General features: G+C 57.3%; 2 protein-coding genes and 1 long non-coding RNA gene across 4 annotated transcripts in view; 1 reads left to right on the forward strand and 2 right to left on the reverse strand.

The window, feature by feature from the left end:
* Window positions 1-8,262: 8,262 nt before the first annotated feature.
* On the reverse strand, window positions 8,263-9,199 carry LOC131590611 (uncharacterized). Its single transcript, XM_058860853.1, has 3 exons — window positions 8,805-9,199; window positions 8,424-8,764; window positions 8,263-8,342 (listed from the first exon to the last, which is right to left on the reverse strand). The coding sequence occupies exons 1-3, from the start codon at window positions 9,184-9,186 to the stop codon at window positions 8,298-8,300; spliced, it is 768 nt and encodes a 255-aa protein (XP_058716836.1). The 5' UTR covers window positions 9,187-9,199; the 3' UTR covers window positions 8,263-8,297.
* On the forward strand, window positions 9,118-10,228 carry LOC131590645 (uncharacterized). 2 transcript variants are annotated; one of them, XR_009280178.1, is made up of 4 exons: window positions 9,118-9,178; window positions 9,230-9,427; window positions 9,705-9,890; window positions 10,096-10,228. It is a non-coding gene; the product is annotated as an uncharacterized LOC131590645 (long non-coding RNA). The 2 variants fall into 2 exon arrangements; XR_009280179.1 differs by having other exon boundaries at window positions 9,705-9,807; window positions 10,024-10,228.
* A 10-nt stretch (window positions 10,229-10,238) lies between these two features.
* Window positions 10,239-21,725, reverse strand: part of LOC131590689 (histone-lysine N-methyltransferase SETD1A-like) — a gene marked incomplete at its 5' end in the record, with an annotated part of 30,089 nt that continues 18,602 nt past the window's right edge. The window contains 2 exons of the mRNA XM_058860953.1: window positions 10,239-10,649; window positions 14,765-14,902. Coding sequence (XP_058716936.1) covers window positions 10,476-10,649; window positions 14,765-14,902 — 312 coding nt within the window. The remainder of the gene's footprint in view (window positions 10,650-14,764; window positions 14,903-21,725) is intronic.

Below are 21,725 nucleotides of genomic sequence, written 5' to 3' on the forward strand. Positions count from 1 at the left end.
CACTTTTTAGGGCCGTTTGAGGATGGTTTTTGGTCAGTTTTAGGTCGGGTTTTAAGTCAGTTTTAGGGTGGTTTTTAGAGCAGATTTAAGGAGGTTTTAGGGCAGTTTTTAAGGCAGTTTTAGGGTGGTTTTTAGAGCAGATTTAAGGTGGTTTTAGGACAGTTTTTAAGGCAGTTTTAGGGCAGTTTTAAGGTTGGTTTTTAGAGCAGATTTAAGGAGGTTTTAGGGCAGTTTTAGGTCGGGTTTAGGGCAGTTTTAGGGCGTTTTTTAAGGTGGTCTTTAGGGCCATTGTAGGGCAGTTTTAGGTCGGGTTTTAAGGCAGTTTTAGGGTGGCATAAAGTCAGTTTTAGGGCAGTTTTAGAGCAGATTTAAGGATGTTTTAGGGCAGTTTTTTGGGCAGTTTTAAGTCGGTTTTAGGGCAGTTTTAGGTCAGGTTTTAGGGCAGTTTTAGGGTGGTTTTTAGAGCAGATTTAAGGAGGTTTTAGGGCCATTTTTTGGGCAGTTTTAAGTCGGTTTTAGGGCAGTTTTAGGGAGGTTTTAGAGCAGATTTAAGGAGGTTTTAGGGCGGTTTTAGGGCAGTTTTAGGTCGGGTTTAGGGCAGCTTTAAGGTGGTTTTAGGGCAGTTTTAAGGTGGTTTTTAGAGCAGATTTAAGTCGGTTTCAGGGCACTTTTAGGTCAGGTTTAGGGCGGTTTTTAAGGCGGTTTTAGGGTGAATTTAAGATTTTTTTTAGGGTGGTTTTAGGGTGGTTTTTAGAGCAGATTTAAGGAGGTTTTAGGGCAGTTTTAGGGCAGTTTTAGGGTGGTTTCTAAGGCGGTTTTTAGGGCCATCTTAGGACAGTTTTAGGTCAGTTTTAGGCCAGGTTTTAGGGCGGGTTTAGGGCGGTTTTAGAGCAGATTTAAGGAGGTTTTAGGGCAGTTTTTTGGGCAGTTTTAAGTCGGGTTTTAGGGCAGTTTTAGGGCACTTTTTAGGGCGGTTTTAGGGTGGTTTTAAGGCAGTTTTAGGTCGGGTTTTAAGGCAGTTTTAGGTCGGGTTTTAGGGCAGTTTTAGGTCGGGTTTAGAGCAGTTTTAGGGTGGTTTCTAAGGCGGTTTTTAGGGCAGTTTTAGGTCAGTTTTAGGTCGGGTTTTAAGGCAGTTTTAAGGTGGTTTTTAGAGCAGATTTAAGGACGTTTTAGGGCAGTTTTTAGGGCAGTTTTAAGTCGGGTTTTAGGGCGGTTTTTAAGACAGTTCTAGGGTGAATTTAAGATGTTTTTAGGGTGGTTTTAGGGCAGTTTTAAGGTGGTTTTTAGAGCAGATTTAAGGAGGTTTTAGGGCGGTTTTTTGGGTGGTTTTAGGTCAGGTTTTAAGGCAGTTTTAGGTCGGGTTTTAGGGTGGTTTTTAGAGCAGATTTAAGGAGGTTTTAGGGCGGTTTTTTGGGTGGTTTTAGGTCAGGTTTTAAGGCAGTTTTAGGTCGGGTTTTAGGGTGGTTTTAGAGCAGATTTAAGGAGGTTTTAGGGAAGTTTTTAAGGCAGTTTTAGGGCGGTTTTAGGGCAGTTTTAGGGCGGTTTTTAGGGCAGTTTTAGGGTGGTTTTAGGGCTGTTTTAGGGTGGTTTTAGGGCGGTTTTAGGGCAGTTTTAGGGCGGTTTTTATGGCTATTTTTGGGTGGTTTTAGGGCAGTTTTTTGGGTGGTTTTAGGGCGGTTTTTTGGGTGGTTTTAGGGCAGTTTTTGGGTGGTTTTTGGGCAGTTTTTTGGGTGGTTTTAGGGCGGTTTTAGGGCAGTTTTAAGGTGGTTTTTAGAGCAGATGAAGGAGGTTTTAGGGCGGTTTTTTGGGTGGTTTTAGGGTGGTTTTTGGGTGGTTTTAGGGCGGTTTTTTGGGTGGTTTTAGGGCGGTTTTTTGGGTGGTTTTAGGGCAGTTTTAAGGAGGTTTTAGGGCAGTTTTTTGGGTGGTTTTAGGGCGGTTTTTTGGGTGGTTTTAGGGCAGTTTTTAAGGCAGTTTTAGGGCGGTTTTAGGGCAGTTTTAGGTCGGGTTTAGGGCAGCTTTAAGGTGGTTTTAGGGCATTTTTAAGGTGGTTTTTAGAGCAGATTTAAGGAGGTTTTAGGGTGGTTTTAGGGCAGTTTTAAGGTGGTTTTAGGACAGTTTTTAAGGAGGTTTTAGGGCAGTTTTAGGTCAGGTTTTTAGGGCAGTTTTAGGGCAGTTTTAAGGTGTTTTTTGGAGCAGATTTAAGGAGGTTTTAGGGCAGTTTTTAAGGCAGTTTTAGGTCGGGTTTAGGGCAGTTTTAAGGTGTTTTTTAAAGTAGATTTAAGGAGGTTTTAGGGCGGTTTTAGGTCAGGTTTAGGGTGGTTTTAGGGTGGTTTTTAAGGCGGTTTTTAGGGCCATCTTAGGACAGTTTTAGGTCAGTTTTAGGTCAGGTTTTAGGTCGGGTTTTAGGGCAGTTTTAGAGCAGATTTAAGGAGGTTTTAGGGCAGTTTTTTGGGCAGTTTTAAGTCGGGTTTTAGGGCAGTTTTAGGGCACTTTTTAGGGCCGTTTTAGGGTGGTTCTAAGGCAGTTTTAGGTCGGGTTTTAAGGCAGTTTTAGGTCGGGTTTTAGGGCAGTTTTAGGTCGGGTTTAGAGCAGTTTTAGGGTGGTTTCTAAGGCGGTTTTTAGGTCAGTTTTAGGTCGGGTTTTAAGGCAGTTTTAAGGTGTATTTTAGAGCAGATTTAAGGAGGTTTTAGGGCAGTTTTTAAGGCAGTTTTAGGGCAGTTTCAGGGCAGTTTTAGGTCGGGTTTAGGGCAGTTTTAGGGTGGTTTTTAGAGTAGATTTAAGGAGGTTTTAGGGCGGTTTTTGGGTTGTTTTAGGGCGGTTTTTTGGGTGGTTTTAGGGCGGTTTTTTGGGTGGTTTTTGGGTGGTTTTAGGGCGGTTTTTGGGGTGGTTTTAGGGTGGTTTTTGGGTGGTTTTAGGGCGTTTTTTTTGGGTGGTTTTAGGGCTTTTTTTGGGTCAGGTCAGGTGTGGGGTGGGGGTTGGGTCACCCGACTCCCCCCAGCCCCAAAATTCATCTCTCGGTGCCCCAAATCCAGCCCCAATCCCAAAAAACCACAAATGTTCCCAAAAATCCACAAAAAATGGACGAATTCCAAAAAACTTCAGGTGTTCCAGAATCTTCTCCTGTTCCAGAACCTTCTGGTGATCCAGAACCTTCAGGAGCTCCAGAACCTTCTGCTGTTCCAGAACCCTCAGGTGTTCCAGAACCTTCCGGTGTTCCAGAACCTTCTGTTGTTCCAGAATCCGCTCTTCTTCCAGAACCTTCTGTTGTTCTGGAACCTTCCACTGTTCCAGAACCCTCAGGTGACCCAGAACCCTCCGGTGTTCCGGAACCTTCCGGTGTTCTGGAACCTTCAGGAGCTCCAGAACCTTCTGCTGTTCCAGAACCCTCAGGTGCTCCAGAACCCTCAGGTGTTCCAGAACCTTCTGCTGTTCTGGAACCTTCTGCTGTTCCAGATTCAGATGAGGACGCCCCAAAATTCCTCTGAGGACCCCCCAAAAATACCCAAAACCTCCTCAGGACCCCCCAAAAACCCCAAATCCCTCTGAGAACCCCCCCAAAAAACACCCAAATTCCTCCAAGGACCCCCAAAATCCCTCTGAGGACCCCCCCAAAATACCCCAAACCTCCTCAGGACCCCCCCAAAAACCCCCAAAATCCCTCTGAGGACCCCCCAAACACCCAAACCCCTCTGAGGACCCCCCAAATCCCTCCCAGGACCCCCCAAACTCTCTGAGGACCCCCCAGAAACCCCCAAATCCCTCCCAGGACGCCCCCCAAAATGCCCAAAACCTCCTCAGGACCCCCCCAAAACCCCAAAATCCCTCTGAGGACCCCCCCAAAATACCCAACACCTCCTCAGGACCCCCCCAAAAACCCCAAAATCCCTCTGAGGACCCCCCCAAAAACCCCAAATTCCTCTGAGGACCCCCCCAAAACTCCCAAAACCTCCTCAGGACCCCCCAAAAACCCCCAAAATTCCTTTGAGGACCCCCCAAAAACCCAAACCCCTCCAAGGACCCCCCAAATCCTTCTGAGGACCCCCCAAACTCTCTGAGGATCCCCCCAAAACCCCCAAATCCCCCCCCAAAATACCCCAAACCTCCTCAGGACCCCCCAAAAACCCCCAAACCCCTCCGAGGACCCCCCAAATCCCTTTGAGGACTCCCCCGAAACCCCCAAACCTCTCTGAGGACCCCCCAAAACCCCTTTGAGGACCCCCCAAAATACCCAAAACCTCCTCAGGACCCCCCAAAACCCCTCTGAGGACCCCCCCAAAAACCCCCAAATTCCTTTGAGGACCCCCCCAAACACCCAAACCCCTCCAAGGACCCCCCAAATCCTTCTGAGGACCCCCCAAACTCCCTGAGGACCCCCCAAAAACCCCAAATCCTTCTGAGGACCCCCCAAAATACCCAAATCCCTCCCAGGACCCCCCCAAAAACCCCCAAATCCCTCTGAGGACCCCCCAAAACCCCCAAATTCTTTGAGCACCCCCCAAACTCTCTGAGGACCCCCCCAAAGACCCCCCCAAAATACCCAAAACCTCCTCAGGACCCCCCCCAAAACCCTCAAACTTCTCCAAGGATCCCCCAAATCCCTCTAAGGACCCCCCAAAAACCCCCAAATTCCTCCCAGGACCCCCCAAAACCCCCAAACCTGTCCGAGGACCCCCCAAATTCCTTTGAGGACCCCCCAAACTCTCTGAGGACCCCCCAAAAACCCCCAAATTCCTTTGAGGACCCCCCAAAACTCCCAAACCCCTCCAAGGATCCCCCAAATCCTTCTGAGGACCCCCCAAAAACCCCCAAACCCCCCAAAGACCCCCCCAAAATACCCAAAACCTCCTCAGGACCCCCCCAAAACCCTCAAATTCCTCCCAGGACCCCTCAAAAATCCCCCAAATCCCTCCCAGGACCCCCCAAATTCCACCTCCCCCATCCCCCCAAACCCCTCCCCCACCCTCCCCTCCCCCACCCACTCCCACCACCCCCAAAACCCCTCCCCCACCCCCCCAAAATCACCCAAACTCCCCCGCCCCTCCCCCACCCCACAAATCCCTCCAGGACCCCCCAACCCCTCCCCCACCTCCCAAATCACCCAAACTCCCCCGCCCCTCCCCCACCCCCCAAACCCCTCCAGGACCCCCCAACCTCTCCCCCACCCCCCAAATTCCCCCTCCCCCTTCCTCCCCTCCCCCACCCCACCCCTCCCCCACCCCCCAAATCCCTCCCAGGACCCCCCCAAACTCCCCCACCCCTCCCCCACCCCACTGAATCCCACCCATCCCCCACCCCACCCCTCCCCCACCCCCCAAATTCCCCCTCCCCCTCCCTCCCCTCCCCCACCAACTCCCGAGACTGAGGCGCTGCCCCTCCCCCACCCCACCCCCAAATCGCCCCTCCCCCACCCCCAAATCTCCCCTCCCCCACCCCCAAATTCCCCTCCCCCCCAGCCCCTCCCCCACCCCACCATCAAACTCCCCCTCCCCCACCCCCAAAATCCCTCCCAGGACACCCCAAATTCCCCTTCCCTCCCCCCCCCAGCCCCTCCCCCATCATTCCCGAGACTGAGGCGCTGCCCCTCCCCCAACCCACCATCAAACTCCCCCTCCCCCACCCCCAAATCGCCCCTCCCCCACCCCCAAATCGCCCCTACCCCACCCTCCCCTCCCCCACCAACTCCCCGAGGCCGAGGCGCGGCCCCTCCCCCACCCCACCCCCAAATCGCCCCTCCCCCACCCCCACCCTCCCCTCCCCCATCACTCCCGAGACTGAGGCGCTGCCCCTCCCCCACCCCCAAATTCCCCTCCCCCATCACTCCTGAGACTGAGGCGCGGCCCCTCCCCCACCCCACCCCCAAACTCCCCCTCCCCCACCCTCCCCTCCCCCACCCTCCCCTCACCCCCCCAGCCCCTCCCCCATCACTCCCGAGACTGAGGCGCTGCCCCTCCCCCCCCGCCCCTCCCCCACCCTCCCCTCCCCCCCCAGCCCCTCCCCCATCACTCCCGAGCCGCTGCCAAAGCTCCGAGGCCGCTTTATAAAAAGGGGGTGGGGGAGGGGAGAGGGGGGAGGGGTGGGGGAGGGGCGGCCCCTCCCCCCCTCCCCCTCCCCCCCCAAATATCAACATATTTACAGCTGGGGTGGGGGAGGGGCATTTACAGCTTATTTACACCCCCCCCACACGGCTGGGGGGGTGGGGGAGGGGCTGGGGGAGGGGTGGGGGAGGGGCGGAGACCCCTCCTCTTCCTCGCCCCTCCCCCACACCTTCCCCCTCCCCCCACCCCCCCGAATTTTTACAAGAAAAAAACCCCAAAAAATGGGGAAAAAAACAACAAAAAATGCGGATTTTGGGAGGGGCGGTGACGTCACGAGGTGGGGGAGGGGCGATGACGTCACGGGGTGGGGTCTCCCCTCCCCCCCTCCTCTTCCTCGCCCCACCCCCCCCGAATTTTTACAAGAAAAAGCCCCAAAAAATGGGGGAAAAAAACAACAAAAAAAGCGAATTTTGGGAGGATCGGTGACGTCACGGGGTGGGGCGGTGACGTCACGGGGTGGGGGAGGGGCTGGGGGGTGGGGTCTCCCCTCCCCCTCCTCTTCCTCGCCCCTCCCCCCCCCAAAAAGCCCCAAAAATGGGGAAAAAACAACAAAAAAAAAGCGAATTTTTGGGAGGGGCGGTGACGTCATGGGGGGCGGGGCAGTGACGTCACGGAGTGGGCGGGGCGGTGACGTCATGGTGGGGGCGGGGAGGGGTTGAACGCCGAGCTTGGTGGCCAAAAACTGAAATTGGTGGCCAAGAACTGACCCTGGTGGCCAAATCCCAACCTTAGTGGCCAAAACCTGACCCTGGTGGCCAAATGGTGACCTTGGTAGCCAAAAACGGAGCTTGGTGGCCAAATGTTGGCCCTGGTGGCCAAATGGTGACCATGGTGGCCAAATCCCAACCCTGGTAGCCAAAGATGGAGCTTGGTGGCCAAAACCCGACCTTGGTGGCCAAAAACTGATCCTGGTAGCCAAATCCCAACCCTGGTAGCCAAATATGGAACTTGGTGGCCAAAACCTGACCCTGGTGGCCAAACACCAACCTTGGTGGCCAAATTCCAGCCCTGGTGGCCAAAGACGGAACTTGGTGGCCAAACACCGACCTTGGTGGCCAAATGGTGACCTTGGTGGCCAAGAACTGATCCTGGTGGCCAAATGGTGACCCTGGTGGCCAAATCCCAGCCCTGGTAGCCAAAGACGGAGCTTGGTGGCCAAATTCCAACCTTGGTGGCCAAGAACTGATCCTGGTGGCCAAATGTTGGTCACGGTGGCCAAACACCAACCTTGGTGGCCAAAGATGGAGCTTGGTGGCCAAAACCTGACCCTGGTGGCCAAAACCTGATCCTGGTGGCCAAACACCGACCTTGGTGGCCAAAGACTGAGCTTGGTGGCCAAACACCAACCTTGGTGGCCAAATGGTGACCCTGGTGGCCAAAGACGGAGCTTGGTGGCCAAGAACTGAGCCTGGTGGCCAAACACTGATCCTGGTGGCCAAAAACTGATCCTGGTGGCCAAATCCCGACCCTGGTAGCCAAAGACGGAGCTTGGTGGCCAAACACCAACCCTGGTGGCCAAATTCCAACCTTGGTGGCCAAATGGTGACTGTGGTGGCCAAAGACTGAGCTTGGTAGCCAAAAACGGAGCTTGGTGGCCAAATGTTGGCCCTGGTGGCCAAATGGTGACCGTGGTGGCCAAATCCCAACCCTGGTAGCCAAAGACGGAGCTTGGTGGCCAAACACCAACCTTGGTGGCCAAAACCTGATCCTGGTGGCCAAATGGTGACTGTGGTGGCCAAAGACTGAGCTTGGTAGCCAAAAACGGAGCTTGGTGGCCAAAGATTGATCCTGGTGGCCAAAGACTGACCCTGGTGGCCAAAGATGGATCTTGGTGGCCAAACACCAACCTTGGTGGCCAAATGTTGGCCATGGTGGCCAAAACCTGATCCTGGTGGCCAAAAACTGATCCTGGTGGCCAAAACCTGACCTTGGTGGCCAAATCCCAACCCTGGTGGCCAAAGATCAACCCTGGTAGCCAAAGATGGAGCTTGGTGGCCAAAACCTGACCCTGGTGGCCAAATGTTGGCCACGGTGGCCAAAACCTGACCCTGGTGGCCAAATCCCAACCCTGGTGGCCAAATCCCAACCCTGGTGGCCAAATGTTGACCTTGGTGGCCAAATGGTGACCCTGGTGGCCAAAAACTGAGCTTGGTGGCCAAATTCCAACCTTGGTGGCCAAATGGTGACCTTGGTGGCCAAAGATCAACCCTGGTGGCCAAAAACTGACCTTGGTGGCCAAATGCTGACCTTGGTGGCCAAAAACCTGACCTTAGTGGCCAAATGGTGACTATGGTGGCCAAATCCCAACCCTGGTGGCCAAATGCTGACCTTGGTGGCCAAAAACGGAGCTTGGTGGCCAAATGTTGACCTTGGTGGCCAAGAACTGATCCTGGTGGCCAAAACCTGACCTTGGTGGCCAAATCCCAACCCTGGTGGCCAAAAATCGACCTTGGTGGCCAAATGCTGACCCTGGTGGCCACTTGGGTCAACCCTGGTGGCCAAAGACTGATTGTGGTGTGTCCTCGTGGCAGTGGTGGCCAAATCCCAGCCATGGTGGCCAAGAACTGATCCTGGTGGCCAAAACCTGACCTTGGTGGCCAAATGGTGACCCTGGTGGTCAAACACTGATCTTGGTGGCCAAAAACTGATCCTGGTGGCCAAACACCGATCTTGGTGGCCAAAAACTGATCCTGGTGGCCAAATGGTGACCCTGGTGTGTCCTCGTGTCCGTGGTGGCCAAACACCAACTCTGGTGACCAAACCCCACCAGTGGCCACCAAACCCCACCAGTGGCCACCAAACCCCACCATGACATTTTTGGTGGTCCCCAAGCCCCACAGTGATGGTTTTGGTGGCCACCATGATGATTTTGGTGGCCACCAAACCCCACCATGATGTCCTCAAAGCCCACCATGATGTTTTTGGTGGCCACCATGACGTTTTTGGTAGTCACCATGATGTCCTCAAACCCCACCATGATGTTCTTGGTGGTCACCATGATGTTTTTGGTGGCCCCCATGATGTTTTTGGTGGTCACCATGATGTTCTTGGTGGTCCCCAAGCCCACAATGATGTTTTTGGTGGTCACCATGAAGTTCTTGGTGGTCACCATGATGGTTCTGGTGGTCACCAAGCCCACAATGATGGTTTTGGTGTCCTCAAGCCCCATGAATGATGGTTTTGGTGGTCACCATGGTGTTTTTGGTGGCCACCATGGTGTTTTTGGTGGTCCCCAAGCCCCCCGAGGTCAGTTGAGGGTGCCGCGGCAGCTCTCGGTGCGACACAGGCAGGGGATCTTGGTGTCCCCAAAGCCCACCATGATGTTCTTGGTGGTCCCCAAGCCCACCATGATGTCCTCAAAGCCCACCATGATGTTTTTGGTGGTCACCATGATGTTCTTGGTGGTCACAATGATGTTTTTGGTGGTCCCCAAGCCCACAATGATGTTCTTGGTGGTCACCAAACCCCACCATGATGTTCTCAAACCCCACCATGACGTTTTTGGTGGTCACCATGATGTTCTTGGTGGTTCCCAAGCCCACAATGACGTTTTTGGTGGTCACCATGAAGTTTTTGGTGGCCACCACGGTGGTTTTGGTGGTTCCCAAGCCCACCATGATGTTTTTGATGGCCACCATGATGTTCTTGGTGGTTCCCAAGCCCACAATGATGTTTTTGGTGGTCACCAAACCCCATGATGATGTTTTTGGTGGTCACCAAGCCCCACCATGATGTTCTTGGTGGTCCCCAAACCCCACCATGATGTCCTCAAACCCCACCATGATGTTCTTGGTGGTTCCCAAGCCCACAATGATGGTTCTGGTGGCCACCACGGTGGTTCTGGTGGTCCCAAGCCCCCCGAGGTCAGTTGAGGGTGCCGCGGCAGCTCTCGGTGCGACACAGGCAGGGGATCTTGGTGTCCTCAAAGCCCACCATGATGTTCTTGGTGGTCACCATGATGTTTTTGGTGGTCACCATGATGTTCTTGGTGGTCCTAAAGCCCACAATGATGTTCTTGGTGGTCACCAAACCCCACCATGATGTTCTTGGTGGTCACCAAAGCCCACCATGATGTTTTTGGTGGTCACCATGATGTTCTTGGTGGTCACCAAAGCCCACCATGATGTTCTTGGTGTCCCCAAGCCCACAGTGATGTTCTTGGTGGTCACCATGATGTTTTTGGTGGTCCCCAAGCCCACAATGATGGTTCTGGTGGTCACCATGATGTTCTTGGTGGTCACCATGATGTTCTTGGTGGTTCCCAAGCCCCACAATGACGTTTTTGGTGGTCACCAAGCCCCACCATGATGTTCTTGGTGGTCACCATGATGTTTTTGGTGGCCACCACGATGGTTCTGGTGGTCCCCAAGCCCCCCGAGGTCAGTTGAGGGTGCCGCGGCAGCTCTCGGTGCGACACAGGCAGGGGATCTTGGTGTCCTCGATGGGGAATTTGTAGTCGTAGGTGATCTCCTCGTTGACCCCGATGGGCTGCTTGGAGTAGATGACGATCTTCTTCTGCGCCTCGATGGTGATCACCTTGGCGTAGCAGTTGGGCTGGGGGACACCAACGGGGGTCACTGGGGGGGCTTGGGGGTCTTGGGGGTCCCAGGGGTCACTTGGGGGTCACTGGGGGGGTCCTGGGGGGCTTTTGGGGGGTCCCAGGGGTCACTTGGGGGTCACTGGGGGGGGCTTGGGGGGCTTTTGGGGGTCCCAGGGGGGTCTTGGGGGTCCCAGGGGTCACTTGGGGGTCCCAGGGGTCTCTTGAGGGGCTTTTTTGGGGTCCCAGGGGTCACTGGGGGGATCTTGGGGGGCTTTTGGGGGGTCCCAGGAGGTCCCAGGGGGGTCTTGGGGGTCACTGGGGGGGTCTTGGGAGGCTTTTGGGGGTCCCAAGGGTCTCTTGGGGGTTCTTGGGGGGCTTTTGAGGAGCTCTTGGGGGTCCCGGGGGTCTCTTGAGATCTTGGAGGGCTTTTGAGGGGTCCCAGGGGGTCTTGGAGATCCCAGGGGTCTCTTGGGGGTCTCTTGAGGGTCTCTTGGGGGTCACTGGGGGGGTCTTGGGGGGCTTTTGGGGGGTCCCAGGAGGTCCCAGGGGGGTCTTGGTGGTCCCAGGGGTCACTTGGGGGTCCCAGGGGTCTCTTGGGGGGCTCAGGGGGTCCCAGGGGTCTCTTGGGGGGCTCAGGGGGTCCCAGGGGTCTCTTGAGGAGCTCTTGGGAGGTTCTTGGGGGGCTCTTGGAGATCCCAGGGGTCTCTTGGGGGGTCTTGGGGGTCCCAGGGGTCACTTGGGGGTCCCAGGGGTCTCTTGGGGGGCTTTTTTGGGGTCTCGGGGGTCACTTGGGGGTCCCAGGGGTCACTTGGGGGTCCCAGGAGTCACTTGGGGGACTTTTTGGGGGGCTCTTGGGGGTCTCTCAGGGGGGTCTTGGGGGGTTCTTGGGGGTCTTGGGGGTCACTGGGGGGATCTTGGGGGGCTTTTGGGGGGTCCCAGGGGGGTCTCGGGGGTCCCAGGGGGTCTCTTGGGGCTTGGGAGGTTCTCGGGGGTCTCTTGGGGGTCCCAGGGGTCTCTTGGGGGGCTCAGGGAGGTCTTGAGGGACTTTTGGGGGGTCCTAGGGGTCTCTTGAGGAGCTCTTGGGAGGTTCTTGGGGGGCTCTTGGAGATCCCAGGGGTCTCTTGGGGGGTCCCAGGGGGATCTTGAGGGGCTTTTTTGGGGTCTCAGGGGTCTCTTGGGGGGCTCAGGGGGTCCCAGGGGTCTCTTGAGGAGCTCTTGGGAGGTTCTTGGGGGGCTCTTGGGGGGTCCCAGGAGTCTCTTGGGGGGTCTTGGGGGTCTCGGGGGGGTCTTGGGGGGCTCTTGGGGCTCCCAGGGGTCACTTGGGGGTCTCTTGGGGGTCCCAGGGGGATCTTGAGGAGCTCCTGGGAGGTTCTTGGGGGGCTCTTGGGGGGCTTTTTTGGGGTCTCAGGGGTCACTTGGGGGGCTTTTGGGGGGTCCCATGGGGCTCTTGGGGGTCTCTTAAGGGGCTCTTGGGGGTCTCTTGGGGGTCTTGAGGGGCTCAGGGATCTCTTGAGGTCTTGGGGGGCTTTTTTGGGGTCCCAGGGGGGTCTTGGGGGTCCCAGGGGGATCTTGAGGAGCTCTTGGGAGGTTCTTGGGGGGTTCCAGGGGGCTCAGGGGTCTCTTGGGGGTCCCAGGGGTCTCTTGGGGGTCCCAGGGGTCACTTGGGGGGCTCAGGGGCTCTTGGGGGGCTCAGGGGGTCCCAGGGGTCTCTTGAGGAGCTCCTGGGAGGTTCTTGGGGAGCTCTTGGGGGGCTTTTGGGGGGTCCCAGGGGGGTCTTGGGGGTCCCAGGGGTCCCAGGGGGCTCTTGGGGGTCTCTTGAGGGGCTCTTGGGGGGTCCCAGGGGTCACTTGGGGGGTCCCAGGGGTCTCTTGGGGGGCTCAGGGGGTCCCAGGGGTCTCTTGAGGGGCATTTTTGGGGTCCCAGGGGTCTCTTGAGGGGCATTTTTGGGGTCCCAGGGGGGTCTTGGGGGTCCCAGGGGGATCTTGAGGAGCTCTTGGGAGGTTCTTGGGGAGCTCTTGGGGGGCTTTTGGGGGTCCCAGGGGTCACTTGGGGGTCCCAGGGGTCTCTTGGGGGGCTCAGGGGGTCCCAGGGGTCTCTTGAGGAGCTCTTGGGAGGTTCTTGGGGGTCTCTTGGGGGGTCCCAGGGGTCTCTTGGGGGTCCCAGGGGTCTCTTGGGGGTCCCAGGGGGGGTCTTAGGAGGCTCAGGGGGTTCTTGGGGGGCTCAGGGGGTCCCAGGGGTCTCTTGGGGGTCCCAGGGGGGGTCTTGGGAGGCTCAGGGGGGTCCCAGGGGTCTCTTGAGGAGCTCTTGGGAGGTTCTTGGGGGGCTTTTGGGGGGTCCCAGGGGTCTCTTGGGGGTCCCAGGGGTCTCTTGGGGGTCCCAGGGGTCACTTGGGGGACTTTTTGGGGGGCTCTTGGGGGGTTCTCAGAGCGTTCTTGGGGGTCTTGGGGGTCACTGGGGGGATCTTGGGGGGCTTTTTTGGGGTCCCAGGGGGGTCTTGGGGGTCCCAGGGGGATCTTGAGGAGCTCCTGGGAGGTTCTTGGGGGGCTCTTGGGGGGTCCCAGGAGTCTCTTGGGGGGTCTTGGGGGTCTCGGGGGGGTCTTGGGGGGCTCTTGGGGCTCCCAGGGGTCACTTGGGGGTCCCAGGGGTCACTTGGGGGTCTCTTGGGGGTCCCAGGGGGGGTCTTGGGGGGCTCAGGGGGTGCTTGGGGGTCTCTTGAGGGGCTCTTGGAGATCCCAGGGGTCTCTTGGGGGTCCCAGGGGTCTCTTGGGGGGCTCAGGGGGTCCCAGGGGTCTCTTGAGGAGCTCTTGGGGGTCCCAGGGGTCACTTGGGGGTCCCAGGGGTCTCTTGGGGGTCCCAGGGGGCTCAGGGGGTCCCAGGGGTCACTTGAGGAGCTCTTGGGGGTCCCAGGGGTCACTTGGGGGTCCCAGGGGTCTCTTGAGGGGCTTTTTTGGGGTCCCAGGGGTCACTTGGGGGTCCCAGGGGTCTCTTGAGGAGCTCTTGGGAGGTTCTTAGGGGGCTCTTGGGGGGCTTCTGGGGGTCTTGGGGGGCTCTTGGGGGGCTCCTGGGGGGCTCTTGGGGGTCTCTTGGGGGTCCCAGGAGTCTCTTGAGGAGCTCTTGGGAGGTTCTCGGGGGGCTCTTGGGGGGTCCCAGGGGTCACTTGGGGGTCCCAGGGGTCTCTTGGGGGTCACTTGGGGGTCCCAGGGGTCACTTGGGGGTCCCAGGGGTCACTTGGGGGTCCCAGGGGTCTCTTGGGGGTCACTGGGGGGGGCTTGGGGGTCCCAGGGGTCTCTTGAGGAGCTCTTGGGAGGTTCTTGGGGGTCTCTTGGGGGGTCTCAGGGGTCTCTTGAGGGTCCCAGGGGGGGTCTTGGGAGGCTCAGGGGTCTCTTGGGGGGCTCAGGGGGTCCCAGGGGTCACTTGGGGGACTTTTTGGGGGCTCTTGGGGGGCTCTCAGGGGGATCTTGGGGGGTTCTTGGGGGTCTTGGGGGGCTCTCAGGGGGATCTTGGGGGGCTTTTTTGGGGTTCCAGGGGGGTCTCGGGGGTCCCAGGGGTCTCTTGGGGCTTGGGAGGTTCTCGGGGGTCTCTTGGGGGTCTCTTGGGGGTCCCAGGGGTCTCTTGAGGAGCTCTTGGGAGGTTCTTGGGGAGCTCTTGGGGGGCTCTTTTGGGGTCCCAGGGGGGTCTTGGGGGTCCCAGGGGTCACCCAGGGGTCACTCGGGTCACCCAGGGGTCAGTTGGGGGTCACCCAGGGGTCACTCGGGGGTCACCCAGGGGTCACTCAGGGGTCACTCACGGTGCAGCAGTGGTTGATGAAGCGCGCCAGGTTCCCGCACTTGGGGTCAGGGGTCACCCAGGGGTGGTCAGTGGGGGTCAGTTGGGGGGTCCCAAGGAGGGGGTCAGTCGGGGGGTCCCAGGGGTCACCCAGGGGTCACTCAGGGGTCACCCAGGGGTCACCCAGGGGTCACTCACGGTGCAGCAGTGGTTGATGAAGCGCGCCAGGTTCCCGCACTTGGGGTCAGGGGTCACCCAGGGGGGTCAGTGGGGGTCACTCAGGGGGTCCCAGGGGGGTCAGTTGGGGGGTCCCAGGGGAGGGGTCACTCAGGGGTCACTCAGGGGTCACTCAGGGGTCACTCACGGTGCAGCAGTGGTTGATGAAGCGCGCCAGGTTCCCGCACTTGGTGGCGTCGATGATGGTGTCGTGATCGACCCGGAACAGGTAACTGCTCCCGATGCCCTGCTGGGCATAACGCTTCTCCCTCATGTCAGCCACCACCTGAGTGACCAGAGTGACCACTGAGTGACCACTGAGTGACCACACACTGATCACAGGTCACTGCTCCCGATGCCCTGCTGGGCATAACGCTTCTCCCTCATGTCAGCCACCACCTGAGTGACCAGAGTGACCACTGAGTGACCACTGAGTGACCACACACTGATCACAGGTCACTGCTCCCGATGCCCTGCTGGGCATAACGCTTCTCCCTCATGTCAGCCACCACCTGAGTGACCAGAGTGACCACTGAGTGACCACTGAGTGACCACTGAGTGACCACTGAGTGACCACTGAGTGACCACTGAGTGACCACACACTGATCACAGGTCACTGCTCCCGATGCCCTGCTGGGCATAACGCTTCTCCCTCATGTCAGCCACCACCTGAGTGACCAGAGTGACCACTGAGTGACCACTGAGTGACCACTGAGTGACCACTGAGTGACCACTGAGTGACCACACACTGATCACAGGTCACTGCTCCCGATGCCCTGCTGGGCATAACGCTTCTCCCTCATGTCAGCCACCACCTGAGTGACCAGAGTGACCACTGAGTGACCACTGAGTGACCACTGAGTGACCACACACTGATCACAGGTCACTGCTCCCGATGCCCTGCTGGGCATAACGCTTCTCCCTCATGTCAGCCACCACCTGAGTGACCAGAGTGACCACTGAGTGACCACTGAGTGACCACTGAGTGACCACTGAGTGACCACTGAGTGACCACTGAGTGACCACACACTGATCACAGGTCACTGCTCCCGATCCCCTGCTGGGCATAACGCTTCTCCCTCATGTCAGCCACCACCTGAGTGACCAGAGTGACCACTGAGTGACCACTGAGTGACCACTGAGTGACCACTGAGTGACCACTGAGTGACCCCTGAGTGACCACTGAGTGACCACACACTGATCACAGGTCACTGCTCCCGATGCCCTGCTGGGCATAACGCTTCTCCCTCATGTCAGCCACCACCTGAGTGACCAGAGTGACCACTGAGTGACCACTGAGTGACCACTGAGTGACCACTGAGTGACCACTGAGTGACCACACACTGATCACAGGTCACTGCTCCCGATGCCCTGCTGGGCATAACGCTTCTCCCTCATGTCAGCCACCACCTGAGTGACCAGAGTGACCACTGAGTGACCACTGAGTGACCACTGAGTGACCCCTGAGTGACCACTGAGTGACCACACACTGATCACAGGTCACTGCTCCCGATGCCCTGCTGGGCATAACGCTTCTCCCTCATGTCAGCCACCACCTGAGTGACCAGAGTGACCACTGAGTGACCACTGAGTGACCACTGAGTGACCACTGAGTGACCCCTGAGTGACCACACACTGATCACAGGTAACTGCTGCCGATGCCCTGCTGGGCATAACGCTTCTCCCTCATGTCAGCCACCACCTGAGTGACCAGAGTGACCACTGAGTGACCACTGAGTGACCACTGAGTGACCACTGAGTGACCACACACTGATCACAGGTCACTGCTCCCGATGCCCTGCTGGGCATAACGCTTCTCCCTCATGTCAGCCACCACCTGAGTGACCAGAGTGACCACTGAGTGACCACTGAGTGACCACTGAGTGACCACTGAGTGACCACTGAGTGACCACACACTGATCACAGGTCACTGCTCCCGATGCCCTGCTGGGCATAACGCTTCTCCCTCATGTCAGCCACCACCTGAGTGACCAGAGTGACCACTGAGTGACCACTGAGTGACCCCTGAGTGACCACTGAGTGACCCCTGAGTGACCACACACTGATCACAGGTCACTGCTCCCGATGCCCTGCTGGGCATAACGCTTCTCCCTCATGTCAGCCACCACCTGAGTGACCAGAGTGACCACTGAGTGACCACTGAGTGACCACTGAGTGACCACTGAGTGACCACTGAGTGACCACTGAGTGACCACACACTGATCACAGGTCACTGCTCCCGATGCCCTGCTGGGCATAACGCTTCTCCCTCATGTCAGCCACCACCTGAGTGACCAGAGTGACCACTGAGTGACCACTGAGTGACCACACACTGACCACAGGTCACTGCTCCCGATGCCCTGCTGGGCATAACGCTTCTCCCTCATGTCAGCCACCACCTGAGTGACCAGAGTGACCACTGAGTGACCACTGAGTGACCACTGAGTGACCACTGAGTGACCACTGAGTGACCACACACTGATCACAGGTCACTGCTCCCGATGCCCTGCTGGGCATAACGCTTCTCCCTCATGTCAGCCACCACCTGAGTGACCAGAGTGACCACTGAGTGACCACTGAGTGACCACTGAGTGACCACTGAGTGACCACACACTGATCACAGGTCACTGCTCCCGATGCCCTGCTGGGCATAACGCTTCTCCCTCATGTCAGCCACCACCTGAGTGACCAGAGTGACCACTGAGTGACCACTGAGTGACCACTGAGTGACCACTGAGTGACCACTGAGTGACCACACACTGATCACAGGTCACTGCTCCCGATGCCCTGCTGGGCATAACGCTTCTCCCTCATGTCAGCCACCACCTGAGTGACCAGAGTGACCACTGAGTGACCACTGAGTGACCACTGAGTGACCACTGAGTGACCACTGAGTGACCACACACTGATCACAGGTCACTGCTCCCGATGCCCTGCTGGGCATAACGCTTCTCCCTCATGTCAGCCACCACCTGAGTGACCAGAGTGACCACTGAGTGACCACTGAGTGACCACTGAGTGACCACTGAGTGACCACACACTGATCACAGGTCACTGCTGCCGATGCCCTGCTGGGCATAACGCTTCTCCCTCATGTCAGCCACCACCTGAGTGACCAGAGTGACCACTGAGTGACCACTGAGTGACCACTGAGTGACCACTGAGTGACCACTGAGTGACCACACACTGATCACAGGTAACTGCTCCCGATGCCCTGCTGGGCATAACGCTTCTCCCTCATGTCAGCCACCACCTGAGTGACCAGAGTGACCACTGAGTGACCACTGAGTGACCACTGAGTGACCACTGAGTGACCACTGAGTGACCACTGAGTGACCACACACTGATCACAGGTCACTGCTCCCAATGCCCTGCTGGGCATAACGCTTCTCCCTCATGTCAGCCACCACCTGAGTGACCAGAGTGACCACTGAGTGACCACTGAGTGACCACTGAGTGACCACTGAGTGACCACTGAGTGACCACACACTGATCACAGGTCACTGCTCCCGATGCCCTGCTGGGCATAACGCTTCTCCCTCATGTCAGCCACCACCTGAGTGACCAGAGTGACCACTGAGTGACCCCTGAGTGACCACTGAGTGACCACTGAGTGACCACTGAGTGACCACTGAGTGACCACACACTGATCACAGGTCACTGCTCCCGATGCCCTGCTGGGCATAACGCTTCTCCCTCATGTCAGCCACCACCTGAGTGACCAGAGTGACCACTGAGTGACCACTGAGTGACCACTGAGTGACCACTGAGTGACCACTGAGTGACCACTGAGTGACCACACACTGATCACAGGTCACTGCTCCCGATGCCCTGCTGGGCATAACGCTTCTCCCTCATGTCAGCCACCACCTGAGTGACCAGAGTGACCACTGAGTGACCACTGAGTGACCACTGAGTGACCACTGAGTGACCACTGAGTGACCACTGAGTGACCACACACTGATCACAGGTCACTGCTCCCGATGCCCTGCTGGGCATAACGCTTCTCCCTCATGTCAGCCACCACCTGAGTGACCAGAGTGACCACTGAGTGACCACTGAGTGACCACTGAGTGACCACTGAGTGACCACTGAGTGACCACACACTGATCACAGGTCACTGCTCCCGATGCCCTGCTGGGCATAACGCTTCTCCCTCATGTCAGCCACCACCTGAGTGACCAGAGTGACCACTGAGTGACCACTGAGTGACCACTGAGTGACCACTGAGTGACCACTGAGTGACCACACACTGATCACAGGTCACTGCTCCCGATGCCCTGCTGGGCATAACGCTTCTCCCTCATGTCAGCCACCACCTGAGTGACCAGAGTGACCACTGAGTGACCACTGAGTGACCACTGAGTGACCACTGAGTGACCACTGAGTGACCACAGTGACCACTGAGTGACCGCTGAGTGACCACAGTGACCACTGAGTGACCACTGAGTGACCACTGAGTGACTACTGAGTGACCACAGTGACCACTGAGTGACCACTGAGTGACCACTGAGTGACCACAGTGACCACTGAGTGACCACTGAGTGACTACTGAGTGACCACAGTGACCACTGAGTGACCACTGAGTGACTACTGAGTGACCACAGTGACCACTGAGTGACCACTGAGTGACCACGGAGTGACCACTGAGTGACCACTGAGTGACCACTGAGTGACTACAGTGACCACTGAGTGACCACTGAGTGACCACTGAGTGACCCCTGAGTGACCCCTGAGTGACCACTGAGTGACCACTGAGTGACCACTGGGTGACCACTGAGTGACCAGAGTGACCACTGAGTGACCACTGAGTGACCACTGAGTGACCACTGAGTGACTACAGTGACCACTGAGTGACCACTGAGTGACCCCTGAGTGACCACTGAGTGACCAGAGTGACCACTGAGTGACCACTGAGTGACCACTGAGTGACCACTGAGTGACCACTGAGTGACTACAGTGACCACTGAGTGACCACTGAGTGACCACTGAGTGACCACTGAGTGACCACTGAGTGACCACTGAGTGACCACAGTGACCACACACTGACCACAGGTCACTGCTCCCGATGCCCTGCTGGGCATAACGCTTCTCCCTCATGTCAGCCACCACCTGAGTGACCAGAGTGACCACTGAGTGACCACTGAGTGACCACTGAGTGACCACTGAGTGACCACTGAGTGACCACACACTGATCACAGGTAACTGCTCCCGATGCCCTGCTGGGCATAACGCTTCTCCCTCATGTCAGCCACCACCTGAGTGACCAGAGTGACCACTGAGTGACCACTGAGTGACCACTGAGTGACCACTGAGTGACCACTGAGTGACCACACACTGACCACAGGTCACTGCTCCCGATGCCCTGCTGGGCATAACGCTTCTCCCTCATGTCAGCCACCACCTGAGTGACCAGAGTGACCACTGAGTGACCACTGAGTGACCACTGAGTGACCACTGAGTGACCACTGAGTGACCACACACTGATCACAGGTCACTGCTCCCGATGCCCTGCTGGGCATAACGCTTCTCCCTCATGTCAGCCACCACCTGAGTGACCAGAGTGACCACTGAGTGACCACTGAGTGACCACTGAGTGACCACTGAGTGACCACTGAGTGACCACTGAGTGACCACACACTGATCACAGGTCACTGCTCCCAATGCCCTGCTGGGCATAACGCTTCTCCCTCATGTCAGCCACCACCTGAGTGACCAGAGTGACCACTGAGTGACCACTGAGTGACCACTGAGTGACCACTGAGTGACCACTGAGTGACCACACACTGATCACAGGTCACTGCTCCCGATGCCCTGCTGGGCATAACGCTTCTCCCTCATGTCAGCCACCACCTGAGTGACCAGAGTGACCACTGAGTGACCACTGAGTGACCACTGAGTGACCACTGAGTGACCACTGAGTGACCACACACTGATCACAGGTAACTGCTCCCGATGCCCTGCTGGGCATAACGCTTCTCCCTCATGTCAGCCACCACCTGAGTGACCAGAGTGACCACTGAGTGACCACTGAGTGACCACTGAGTGACCACTGAGTGACCACTGAGTGACCACTGAGTGACCACTGAGTGACCGCTGAGTGACCACTGAGTGACCACTGAGTGACCACTGAGTGACCATAGTGACCACTGAGTGACCCCTGAGTGACCACTGAGTGACCACTGAGTGACCAGAGTGACCACTGAGTGACCACTGACTGACCGAGTGACCAGTGACCAGAGTGACCACTGAGTGACCGCTGAGTGACCCCTGAGTGACCACTGAGTGACCACAGTGACCACTGTGACCACAGTGACCACTGAGTGACCACTGAGTGACCACAGTGACCACAGTGACCACACTGACCACTGAGTGACCACAGTGACCACAGTGACCACTGAGTGACCACTGAGTGACCACAGTGACCACACTGACCACTGAGTGACCACTGAGTGACCACAGTGACCACACTGACCACTGAGTGACCACAGTGACCACAGTGACCACTGAGTGACCACAGTGACCACAGTGACCACAGTGACCACTGAGTGACCACTGAGTGACCACAGTGACCACACTGACCACTGAGTGACCACAGTGACCACAGTGACCACTGAGTGACCACTGAGTGACCACAGGGAGGGAGGCAAGGGGTGTCATGGTCACCAAAGGTCATCAGAGGTCACCAAAGGTCAGCAGAGGTGGCCAAAGGTCAGCAGAGGTCACCAGAGATCATCAGAGATGACCAAAGGTCATCAGGGGCTACCAAAGGTCATCAGAGGTCACTAAAGGTCAGCAAAGGTGGCCAAAGGTCACCAAAGGTCATCAGAGGTGACCAAAGGTGGGCTGGGATGGCCAAAGGTCAGCAGAGGTGGCCAAAGGTCAGCAATGGTGGCCAAAGGTCAACAGAGATGGCCAGAGGTCAGCAGAGGTCACAAAAGGTCAGCAAAGGTCACTGAAGGTCGTCAGAGATGGCCAAAGGTCAGCAGAGGTGGCCAAAGGTGGGCTGAGGTGGCCAAAGGTCAGCAGAGGTGACCATAAAGGGGTTTGGGGTGACCAAAGTCCATCAGAGGTGGCCAAAGGTCAGCAGAGGTCACCAAAGGTCAGCA

The sequence above is a fragment of the Poecile atricapillus genome, chromosome 34, assembly GCF_030490865.1.
Source record: "Poecile atricapillus isolate bPoeAtr1 chromosome 34, bPoeAtr1.hap1, whole genome shotgun sequence".
Taxonomy (NCBI): Eukaryota; Metazoa; Chordata; class Aves; order Passeriformes; family Paridae; genus Poecile; species Poecile atricapillus.

Excerpts from the sequence above, each read along its gene's own strand:
- LOC131590611 (XM_058860853.1), bottom strand. The coding sequence starts at position 9,186 with ATGGTGACCACCAAAAACATCATTGTGGGCTTGGGGACCACCAAGAAC. Across the intron at positions 8,765-8,804 it reads GGACACGAGGACACACCAGG|ATCGGTGTTTGGCCACCAGG; the intron begins GTCACCATTTGG and ends TTGGCCACCAAG. Across the intron at positions 8,343-8,423 it reads CTCCGTTTTTGGCCACCAAG|GTCAGCATTTGGCCACCAAG; the intron begins GTCAGCATTTGG and ends TTGGCCACCAAG.